This window comes from Microcebus murinus, chromosome 1 (genome assembly GCF_040939455.1).
Source record: "Microcebus murinus isolate Inina chromosome 1, M.murinus_Inina_mat1.0, whole genome shotgun sequence".
Classification (NCBI taxonomy): domain Eukaryota; kingdom Metazoa; phylum Chordata; class Mammalia; order Primates; family Cheirogaleidae; genus Microcebus; species Microcebus murinus.
The window spans coordinates 82,767,788-82,780,321 of NC_134104.1; the positions used below are offsets into that span (position 1 = coordinate 82,767,788).

At 37.6% G+C, this 12,534-nt stretch overlaps 1 protein-coding gene across 9 annotated transcripts in view; it reads left to right on the forward strand.

Moving 5' to 3' along the window:
- The window catches only part of PEX5L (peroxisomal biogenesis factor 5 like), a 215,719-nt gene that overhangs the window by 202,018 nt on the left and 1,167 nt on the right, over window positions 1–12,534 (forward strand). For all 9 annotated transcript variants that reach the window (XM_012736993.2, XM_012736997.2, XM_012736996.2 and 6 more), the window contains 5 exons: window positions 1,918–2,061; window positions 5,106–5,176; window positions 6,912–7,109; window positions 7,798–7,963; window positions 8,346–8,503. In XM_012736993.2, coding sequence (XP_012592447.1) covers window positions 1,918–2,061; window positions 5,106–5,176; window positions 6,912–7,109; window positions 7,798–7,963; window positions 8,346–8,503 — 737 coding nt within the window. The remainder of the gene's footprint in view (window positions 1–1,917; window positions 2,062–5,105; window positions 5,177–6,911; window positions 7,110–7,797; window positions 7,964–8,345; window positions 8,504–12,534) is intronic.

Genomic DNA, 12,534 nt, shown 5'->3' on the forward strand with positions numbered 1-12,534 from the left:
AGTCCTGCTGATGTGCTAACACAGAAGTGACTTTAATGGCAAGAGAAGGCAGCAGGGGTTTAGGGCTACATTTCACAGGGTGTCATTATATAGTAAGCAAAGAAATTCAGTGGGAAAGATACTGCCCACACAACCAGGTGAAGTCCCAGGGGAATTCCTCGGAGCTACTCCCTGATAGGAGCCACAAATGTACAAGTGCAGTGAACAACCAGCCGAATTACCCATGAAGTCCAAATTGCTCTAGGATTTATGTTTTTAAAAACATTTGAGGGGGGAAGGGAAAAAACACTGAGGAATAAATATAAATGACTTGAAAGATAAAAATGTGGCATTTTTTTACATAGAAAAAAACATATAAGTATATATTATGGGTTTTGTAGTGGAGAAAGTCTCAATAATATTCAGTTCTAGATAATTTCCGTGATATTTTGTTAATCCAAGAAATATATAGTGAGTGTCTACTCTTACACCAGGCACTGGGGAGATGATGATGATGATGAATAGTCTCTGATATGAGGGGATTTGCAATCTACGTAGTCATTAAAATGTCTCCTCCTCCCCATAGTCTCTGTCCCTCAGTAGGCCAGGCAGTCTCATAAAATCAAAACAACCATCTCATTAAAAATAATTTTCTTTTCCACAAAAAAATCAAAGCTAAGTAAAAAGAGAGAGCACTGATGCAGATGACCTATGCCCTTGCAGCCAGGTGGGGCCCCTCAGCCCCTCATTCCCAGGAATCCACATCTGAATGACACACACACCTCCCCACGCACAAAAGCTGGTCAGTCGTGTCCCCTGTGGCTTTTGACAGTGGGGGGGGAGGCGTATCTTTCTAAGCACCTACAGAGAATGAAGGTGTTCAATTTTTAAACCTTTGTAATATCATCAATGGGCTATCTCATTTATATCTATCAAATTTAAACAAATAATATCTCTCAGATACTTTAGGTAAGAATTTAATTGGGACGAACTTTCTCAGAAACAATTCAGTTACATGTATCAAGTGTTTGAAAAGATTTCATGGCCTTTAACCTAATAAATCCTCTAGGAGTCTATCCTTGGGTAATAAGCAAATGCAGACAAAGATTTGAGCATGAAGCTTTCACTATGGCTTAATTTATGATAAAAATTTTAAAATAACATGAATGTCCATCCATAGGGGATTGGGTAAATAAATTTAGTATATCCATATAAATAATTTTAATAACACAGAAATAATTATAATATTAAATTAAGTTGGGCCTATATATAGTTATAAAACTATATATATATACACAGTATAAGCCTATTTCTTAATTTATATACTCAAAGAAAGATACTAGACAACTATTTGTACATTCTGTATTGTTTAAATTTTTGCAGTAATAATAAAACCCTGTAACTTTAAAACATACATTCTCAACAGGAGCAATATAGTCCCCAATGGGACAAAAACTGGTTTGGGGTTGGGGGAAAAAAAAATCTTAGACATTACAATGGTTTGTAGTTCTCCAAGGAGCCATAGTACATAAACAGATATACAGTATGTGGTATTAACATTTCAGGAGGGTTGTTGATAGTACTTAGCAAAAATATGTCTAAAGAGTCAGTATTTTATAAATCTTGAGAGTCAATGGTTGAAACAGAAAGAACAAAAAAAATCAGAAGAAAAACAAACTCAAAATATTAGCAATAGTCATATTTAGGTTGCAGTATTTTGGATAACTTTCTGTTTCTTTTTATATTATTCAGTATTATCTAAAATACATATAATGTAAATGTAGTATATTCATAATAAGGAAAAACAGAAATTCAAATTTATTTTAAATTAAATAAATCAAATAATTAAAATAAATTAAAATTTAAAGATAACTAACTGAATTTAAGAATGAAGAGATAAATCAATGAATCCTATATTGGCCCTTCTCTGTGTTGTAGGGATATTACTTTCACACTGAAAACCCCTTCAAGGACTGGCCGGGAGCATTTGAAGAAGGCTTAAAAAGGCTGAAGGAAGGGGACCTGCCAGTCACCATCCTGTTCATGGAGGCAGCAATTCTTCAGGACCCTGGAGATGCAGAGGTGTCACTCTCCCTTCATTCTGCCAGACTCAGAAAGTGGCTGCATGTGCTAATGAGGGACAGAGGATGGCACAAAGCTCTGCTGGGTGGTTTTTCTCATCAAGTAATGGTTTCCAAAGGAGTTAACCTGGCTTAGTCTATTTGTTTGAAAGTTGCAAATAGGTACATGTTATCTAGCCAGATTTCTAATCTGCAGTATCTATAGTACCCAAAAATAACGGTTGGGGACAGGAAATGAAAAATCGAAATTACCAACCTGGAAGCTCGCCAGTATTTTTCAGGGGACAATGTATAGTTGTGTCTGGGCCTTGAGTCACACCATATATCACCCTTGTTTTACTCACTCAACATTTGTTGAGCACATATTGTGTCCCCAAAATTACACCAGGTCCTGGCTTGAAATATTGAAAAGCTGGAAAAATGGAACAGCTAAAGAGACATGTTTGTGATCTATCTGGGGAGACAAGCGAATAAATCGATGCAGTGCAATCAATGCAATGTCAGCATATGCACAGGATGCCAGGAGAGCAGAGAGCAGGACTCCTAAGCCAGCTTTCCTGCACAAGAGAATCCAAAGCTGAGTTTTGAAGGAGGGAGAATTAAAGCCCACAGGGGAGTTGAGCTATTGTTAAGAGGGAATGGGACATGGGTAGGCAGAGGGGCATTAAACATCTTGTCGGGTGGAAGAGGGGAGGACAGAATGGTGGCAGGGGGTGAGGGGGCAAGAAGAGATAGGCAAGAGTTTGAGTTTCATCTAAAAGCCATGGGAAACCATGAGGGGACTCTACTCAGGAGAGGCATTTCAGCAGATTGCATGTTAGAAAATCCCCTTTCTCTGAGACAGGAAGAATGATTGGAGCCAGAGGCTGGTAGACCACCAAAGAGCTTCTGCAGTTCTATCTTAGTCCACTAAATTTCTAAACTTGTGAAGGCCTGCAATAAGTTAGTGGCAGTATAAAGGCTTCTCTTTTAGTTTGTGAGTAATTTTCAGGAATCATTTTATAAGGAATATTCCCGGAGGAATTTGCAGAAATTTTAGGGACAGGTATACATTGTACTGTGAATACAATATAAAATAGTGGTTAAGGTTCTAGGCTCTGCTATCCTAACTGCATAGGTTCAAATTCCTGCTCTACCTGTTAGCCAGAGGACCTGGGACAAGTCATGTAAGCCCTCCCAAGTTTCAGTTTCTTGATCTATAAAATGGAAATCATAGTAGTAACTATCTCATTGGGCGTAGTGAAGATTAAATTAGTTCACACAAATAAAATGTTCAACTCAGTTCCTGGCATTTCAATATTTAGCCTTCATCATTATTATTGGTTGTATGGGTAGACGGAGAAAACTGATCACTAGTTAAAGCTCCTAATACCTGTTGGTTAAAAGGTTTACAGTGAAATGGGACTGAACTGAGAGCTGAAATTGTTAAAAAAATATATATATGAATCATTATAGAAGAGAAAATCATTACATTAATAGAAAGCTACAGGCCGCCCTCCACAAAATAATATTAATGTCATTTTACATTTGTAAATGCTATGTATTTTACAAGGTGTTTTCATGTATATTATATTATTTGAGGTAACCACCCTGGGAGGTTAAATATATATATATATATACATTATTATCCCAAGTCTCAGGCTCATAAAGGAGAAAATTGGGGCTGTTCATAACTGATGGATCCCAGGCAAGGACCCAGGGCTTCTGAATCTATGGAGAATTCAAGACCAAGACAATAACACTGTAAACAGTGAAAATGACACTATCGCCAAAGGCTAGGCAGAAGTTCCTAGAGAAACACTATCTCATAAATTTTTCCTTAAGAAGCATTCTAAGATATATGGAAGGTGAAATCAAAATAGAAGCTGCTCTATGTACATTTGAAATATTAAAAAGACTAATGATATTCTGGGGGAAAATAATCAGTATTTTTATAAGTTTAGAGAGCATATGTGATAATAACCCATGAAGGGAAAAGCTAATACAATTTTAATGGCACTTTAGGATGACTTTATGTGCTTTCTTGGAGTTTTATTTTAAAATGTCTATAGCATTAATTAGACACTTCCCAAAGTTAGACACTAGTCTAACTTAGACACTTCCCAAACATTTTTAAATACCTAAGACCCTGATACAACCCCACCCCCAGCAAATTTGAAGACAATGCGTGTAATGAGAGATTTTGTTCATGTGTATTATTCTTATAATGGTTTGAGAATTACTGTTCTTATAAGTACATAGATAGAAATTTGTTATATTAAAATTTTAATTCTCAATTTGAAAAAAATTATCTGCCTGAAGATACTCTTCATATCCTTTACAATAGCAAAGGATTACAAACAAGTTCAGAGCAATAAGAGAATTGGTTGGATAAATAATGGGCTGTCCATTCAACAAAATTTAAATTAAAAATTTGTAAAAACATGAAAAAAGTGCTTGAGATACAATAAAAAGCATAACAGATTTAAAAATTATATATATATATGTTATGATTGTGTTTTATACATTTTAACAGTGATTACATTAGAGGGGTAAACAAATTATAGGAGGTTATGTTTTATTTCATTTTGTTTTACCTAGTTCCTAAATTTCCTGTGAACTCTTCTGTTGGACTTTTATTTATACCAGCTAATCTCATGTTGTACATCTTGAGATTGCTTATTACAAACTTTAGACTATTTAGCTACGCTTTTTAGATTATTTTTCTGCCCCTTTTCCTCACAATTGTATAGTTTTATCTATTTGTCTTTTGGTTTTGAGATACTCCATATCATGAAATCTCAGAAATTCAGAGGTTTCCATAGCACTAGGTTCTAGGAAAGGATAAATACTGAAAGAATTTGGAAATAATGACAGAGGATCTTGACCCAGATGCCACAAGAGAGTCTGAATGAAGAAATGCATGTGATATTTTTCCCTTTTTCATAGCCCTCACATCTGAGACTGGTCACTGTGCATAAGGGATCCATCACAGGTAAACCAAGTAAAACACATGAGTAATTCTGCTTCACTCTGCAATATTAACACTAGTTGTTTTTCCTATAGGCATGGCAGTTCCTCGGGATAACCCAGGCAGAGAATGAAAATGAACAAGCAGCTATTGTCGCCCTCCAGAGGTAGATGAAACTAAGTGCAAGTCGTGGGCCTAGTGTTAATGGACTTCCTGTGTTTCCGATTTGTCTTTTGATTTTTATTGAAGTGCAAAGAATTTGGCCAGGATAAGTGTTAAGATACTACATATCATTCACACTTAGCTCTGGAAAACAAGAACTTATAATGAAATACTGTCCCTAAATCACAATGTTTTGCTATCTACAAATCACTTAACATTTACTGGCACCAAAGAAAGTCTTTATTAAAAGCAGTCATGAAGTAGACTCATTGAATAAATAGTTCCTTTTAACTCTCTAGCCTTCTGCAGCATCTGAAAGTTTTCTTCAGGAAAAATACTGACTAAAGGTCTAGACTACTTTGAGGGTGAAGGGTGGAAATGGGTGGGGGTTACATCACACTTACTTGATTAGAACTCCTGTTTAAATCTGGAAAAATAACCTCTACCAAATATACTTCTACTTTCCCTGTCCTTTATTATAAATATGTTTAATATATTGGTACAGGAAAAGAATCTATTTATATACACATATATTCCATATATTAATATTATATATGTATATGTGTATATCTATATATAAAATCTGTGATATAAGTGTATAAATTCCAGATTTTCAGAATCTTAGAATGTAAGAACTCTAGACCTTAGAAATATAGGGTTTTGCAATCTTGGAATCTTGGATTTCAAAATTCTGTTGGCATTGGATGATTTAATGGTGCTTATAGATGAAAGAATTGGGGATCAGAGAAGGTCAAGTTCACACAGATAGCATGTAAGAGACAGAACTCAAATCCTCATCTCCTACCTCCAGATCTGGAACTCTGTGTCAGTGGTTCTTAATTCTGTACACACATGCACAATAGAATCATTATTTTAAAAATGCCCACACATACCCCAGAGATTATGACTACATGGTCAGGGATGGAGACTAAACATTATGGTTTTTAAAACTCCTCCAGGTATTTATAATGTACATCCAGAGTTAAGAACTTCTCTGCCTGGTGCTGATAAATTCCTGGGAGATTAGGAGCCCGAGGAAAGGTATTAGACACTGTCTAGGGCTTGCTACTCAAAGTCTTATCCAGGCACTATATCTTCACCAGGGAGCTTGTCAGACCCAAGTACACAACTCCCCACCCCCCAGGCCTACTGTACCAGACTGCAGATTTTACAAGATTCCCAAATGATTCACATACACTTCAAAGTTTAAAAAGGCCTTGCTAGAGGCCAGTGAAATAGAATGCAACAGAGTAGCTATAACTTGTGTCTCCTGTAAACTCACATCAATAATCTGGAAATACAGGAATTTCCCTCTCCTTTGCAAAACACTATAGGATCTCTCATCTCCAGATGTCCAATTTCAAGTCAGTTTTCTTTGGGGATAGGGTACATATAATATTAATATATCAGTAAGAGAGTAGCCTTAAAATAATGATATCCCTACCTCTCATTAGATTAACTACTAATAAATTATGTGCAGGATAAGCCACACTTCTTATAGTTTTAAAACCATTTATTAAAATTACCAAATCTGGCAGTCATCAGGATAAGTTTTAACTTTCTTAAAAATATGCATAGGTCCCAATTGTCATGTAGATAAATACGGTATTTTCTAGGGACTTGAAGTAAACTTAAAGATGCTTGTGCAACATATTAATAAAAACCTCAAATTTTCTGAAGAGCTATTAGACTCTGGCTCCCAAAATCATCTGAAATTGGCTTTCCTCCCCTTCTTTCAGGTGCTTAGAATTACAACCCAACAACTTGAAAGCTTTGATGGCTTTGGCTGTGAGTTACACTAACACTGGCCATCAGCAGGATGCCTGTGAAGCTCTGAAGAATTGGATTAAGCAAAATCCAAAGTACAAATACCTTGTGAAGAGCAAGAAGGGATCTCCAGGCCTCACCCGGCGGATGTCTAAGTCCCCAGTTGATAGGTATCCTTCTCATCATGTTACAGCCAGCAGCAAACGCCCATGTACACAATTAATCACCTTAAGGGTGATGAGTGAGCCTCAGATACCCACCACTCACTCCAGAATGGTTTGTAGGATAGCATTCTGCAGCACTGATTTGAAAGATTAATGCTGAGCTCAGGGCCAACCTTTTGACATATGATCTACATTATGGGCGCTCACGTTTTATCTGAGTACCACATTTTAAAGCCAAATGCTTTGGACATATATTTACCTAAAGTATAATGAGCACAGATGCTCCAAGTTTTATAAAGCTTGCGAGTTAGGAATGGGGAAAAATGGCAGTGCTGTCTTCTAGAAATTTTGTTTTCCGTCAGCAATAAATCCTGACATGAAATCCTTTCTCACCGAAGCCTTGGGAAACTCAGCTGTGGGGTTTTCCCCACTGACACTCACAGGGCCAACATAACTCTCCTGTGATTCCTTGCTTAGCACAGCCTGCATCTGGGTACTACAAAGTATTTCACGAAAATCAGCCATATTTTTTAACATTCAGTGTTAACAGTCCTCTCATTAAGCTAAGATTCTATGAGCAAAATTTTCTGGTCTGTTAGGAAGAGAGACTTCTTGAAATGGAGTCAAGAGATTTAACAGGAAATCATTCATGTTCAGACTGTTTGCATTACAAATCTAATTTTTGCCATTGTAGCTCTATTCTGGAAGGAGTGAAGGAATTATATCTGGAAGCTGCCCACCAAAATGGAGATGTGATTGACCCAGACCTACAGACAGGTCTGGGCGTACTGTTCCACCTGAGTGGAGAATTTAATAGAGCAATAGATGCATTTAACGCTGCCTTAACTGTTCGGCCAGAGGTAAGACAGCACAGTGCAGCAAGAAACCCTAAGGTTCTCTGTAACAAATAAGTTTTCTCTGTTTCTTCTACACGTTATTTCCCTGCCTCCAAAGTTTAAAGTGATCGGTACTAATGATGTGCTACTGTGGCTATTAATACTGAAATACCTAAAATAGAAACACTAATTACATGATGGCATCAAAGGGTAGCTGTTCTTTGATAAATGAAAGTCATTTCACTAAGTTGTCCATAAAGACTTTTTGAGTAATTCACCTCGCCAGTGTCCCTTTCCGTGAGCACTGGAAATATTTTTAGCCACCTTCCTTCCTCTGCAGCGGAATGTGGGAATGCTCTGTCACTGTGGCTTGTACTGGTTTAGAGAGCTCTGATTTTGTCTTCAGGACTATTCGTTATGGAACCGTCTGGGGGCGACCCTGGCGAACGGAGACCGCAGCGAGGAAGCCGTGGAGGCCTACACGCGGGCGCTGGAGATTCAGCCCGGCTTCATCCGGTCCAGATACAATCTGGGGATAAGCTGCATCAACCTGGGCGCCTACAGGTAAGTAGGCAACAGGCCCAGAACGAAAGCCACGCCCAGCACTGAAGTCGAATAACCCCAGGGGTGCTTTCCAAAGAAAAACACCTCCCTTTGTAGGAGTCTTCCTCTTCCTCCTCCCGGAAGTGGGCGAATGTGGCACCTTCAGACGCTGAGGCCTGTTTCAGCAGGAGGTCAGAGGGCAGCGATCATCTAGGCATCTCGGGGGATGTAGATTCCCCTCCCCGTTCGCACTCACCCCCCACGATTTCCATTCAGTCAGCCTGGGTTAGGACTAGTGCTCTGGGTCTTTAACACCCCCCAGGGCACCTCCTTGACAAACATGGTCGGTCCCATCTTCCATTTTCCACTTAAGGAATAAAAGAATCTCCGGGGCATGGGCAAGGGGACCCAGCAAAAAGACTCCTAGAACCAGTGTTTAGCAAAGCAAAACCAAGCATCCAGGTTTTCTAGAACCTAATATACCAATAGAGTTATTAGGGAAAAAGAAAAAAAAAATGGGTTTTTAGTTTGAACTGCCTTTCCCATCCTTGAATCATTCATCATCACTATTGTTCCAATCTATGTCCTCCCATCTCTTCCCCATTACCAGGGACCGTAAATGACCTTTGGGTAATAAAAACATGGGTGATCTTTGCTCTCCTTTCTTTTTCCATTTTATCGTTTTCTAAATAAACAGGTATTCCTTTTCATAATTGAAATAAAGAACTAAATGTGTTTACAATTGATCACAACCAGTTACAGATTCCTTTGTTCCTTCTCCACTCCCACTGCTTCACTTGACTAGCATTAAAAAAAATAAATAAAATTTTTAAAAAAGAGATAATAATAACTATCTTGCAGAATTATTGTGCAGGTTAAATGTAATTGCCTCGAATAGAGCAGATGCTCAAAACCTAGGAGGTTTTATTATGATGATGATGATTGCCATCAGTATCCTTATTCCTGTTATTAGTAAGTCATCAGAGAGCTATATAACTAGGCTGTATTTTTTTTTTTGACATCTGAAGAATTACTGTTTCTGAACTGCATTTGTGCATTTTGCCATAGGCAAATACTGAGGCCTTAGAAAATAGTTGCTGCATTTATACCAAAAGAAAAAAAAAATCTTACAAAGAACATTAGTCACCAGGTTACACTGTGTCCTCTAAGAGGATTTTTCTGAGGTCAGAACCAGAAATAGCTAAGTTACTCTTGATCAACTGGCTTGTTTTATTTTATAGACACTGTGGAAAGTGCCACTGCAGAGGCCCTCTTTATATCAGCTGTGTAAAAAGCTCAGGGTTGACTCTGGGCCACCTCCCCATACATAAGCCCTGGCTTATGTGTGAGACGAGCTATCCCTAGGTAGGCATCTGCCTGCAACTTATGATCCTTTCCTTGGGAGCAGCGTGCCCAGGGCTGCTTCTAGTCCACCATCTTCCTCCCATCTCCCATTTTGTATACTAGCTTCATCTGATTTTCCTGACTAGGTTTTCTATTTACCTCTATTATTCACTTTTTTTCTAGATATGTTGTATATATGCATTTTATGAGACAACTCGGGTTCTTTTTTTGGAACAAGGGAGATGTAAATAAATACATATATACATGTAGACATATCAATTAAAGCAGGCTTTTATACAACTGGTGGAAGAGTTTTTCTTAATAGTAAATATTTAGTTTAGAAAAAAATACTTGACGGGCCCATAAAATACATTCTAGGAATTCACAGATAGGAAATTCAGCAGGGCAGCTATTTGCAGGAGGCCATGAAGGTCCATGGCAGGTAAAACTGGGCGATTCTACTGAGGTGTGAATTTTAAATCTTCAAGCAGAAAGTCTGCTGTACTGGAGCAAGTCAATTTTAGGGTTACCAGATAAAATGCAAAGTGCCCAGTTAAATCTAGATTTCAGATAAACAACAAATACGTTTTTTAGTATAAGTATTTTACTAAATACTTGCATGAGGTATACTTGTACAGTTGGCCCCCCATATCCATGGGCTCCACATCAGTGGATTCAACCAACCATGAATTAAAACTATTTGGGAAAAAAACAAAAAAAAATGCAATAATAAAAATAATAGAGATTTTTAAAAAAACAATGCAGTATAACAATTATATTAGGTATTATAAGTGATCTAGAGAGATGATTTAAAGAACACAGGAGGATGTGCATAGGTTACATGCAAATACTATGCCATTTTATATAAGGGACTTGAGCATCTGCAGATTTTGTTGGTATCCTCGGGGGTTCCTGGAACAAATCCCCCATGGATACCAAGGGATGACTGTACTCAAAATTATTCATTGTTTATCTGAAATTTAAATGAAACTGTGCACCCTGTGTTTTCATTTGCTAAATCGGGCAATTCTACTGAACCAGCTACTTTGAAACATCTTGACCAAGCTTTGTGGGTATTTTATCGTCACGCTCGATGTGGGAAATCTGAAAAGTGATAAACATTTTTTCCCTCAGAAAAAAAGACCATCAAGTGAGACATAAACCTTAAATGATTTCTGAAAAGAAGTATAACTTGAGGTGTTAGTGTATGCTTAGGAAATAACAATGCTCGATAGAGATATGGCTCACAAGAAAGTTACAAATAACTTCTGTATTCACTGAAGTCTTGGGACCTCTTCCTCAAGAACCGCAGGTATCTGTGTATGTAGCTACAGCATTTGCTTTTGTCATCTCACGTTTTCTATAAAGAGTCAAAGGCAAGCCGTACCCTAGCAATTGAAATAAAGAGAAGAAATTGTTGGTGTGAAACTTGGGTGTAGCTTAAAATGTTACACCTTTGTCAATAAGAGTCCCAGAGTAGAACTTAGACTAATGAGTCTTAACCTTTTCACAAATGAGGACCTCTTTTAATGAAAAAAATTTCATTCCCTTTAATAGTAATATTTTTACTATTAGTATAATGAGGGAAAACTACTCTAAAGTGAGTAATGCTTTTAAATGAATAAGCTTTTTATTAATCATTACAATACACACCAATGACTTAAAGTTATTCATACATATAGGTGTGAAACATTTGAAAACAGTAGTACACATATACATGTACATGTGAAAACTCTTCACACATACACATGTACAGTCTTCTGAGTCCCCCAAAAGGACTCTGAATTCACAAGTTGAGGAACAGGTTTAGACTATTTTTATGAAAAAAAAAAAAAAACCGGAGTGGTTGGTTAGGTTAATAAATTAGACTATTTTGTTACTCTCAAAATCCCTCTGAAATTATTGCCACACACTTGAAGGCCGGAGCAGCCAGAATGAGGGCATTTTGAGATCTTCCTTTCCCCAGAGTTCTTGCAGTTCTAGAATTATGAGAAGAAACTGGGAGACATTATCAATAGAGCCGCCCACCTGTGAAGAGGGGACAGAAAGAGCCCCTGAAGCAGATTCCCTATATCCATCCATTTATAAAGCCTCTTTTCTTGCTTGATTACAAGAAACCCAGAGGAAGGGTGATGAGAACACCCACTCCCCTCTATTACCCAGGTTGCTACATACAGCATGACCATTTCCCAGTTGCTTTTATCTTCAGGCAGCTCTAACACTATAGATGAGCAAATGCCTAGATTATGTGCATTGGAATTAGAAATCTAGCCTCACTTTCAAGGTTTCTTGCCAGATGCTTAATAACTACCTCACAGGATTAAAAGAGATCAAGTGTGTGAAAAGTTCTTGAGAAGAGTAAGGCAGGTACAAATGAAAGTGACATGATTGTTCTTAGCAAGGAACGTTTTGTCAGATACATGATACAAGGTTGGGGTGACATGGGGATGTTGAAGAGACCCAGCAGGCACACCTGGCACCTGAGCATGATTGTGGACTGGTGGACAAGAGGAGCTAGAAAGCTTCTGCATAGATATAACTCAGCCATTCTCAAACTTTGTGCTCTCAGGATCCTTTTATACTTTCAATGATTATTAAGAACTCCAAAGGACTTTTGTTTGTGTGGGTTATATGGATCAATATTTATCATATTAGAAATTAAACTGATAACATTTTAAAAGATTCATTTAAAAATAATAAAACTCGCT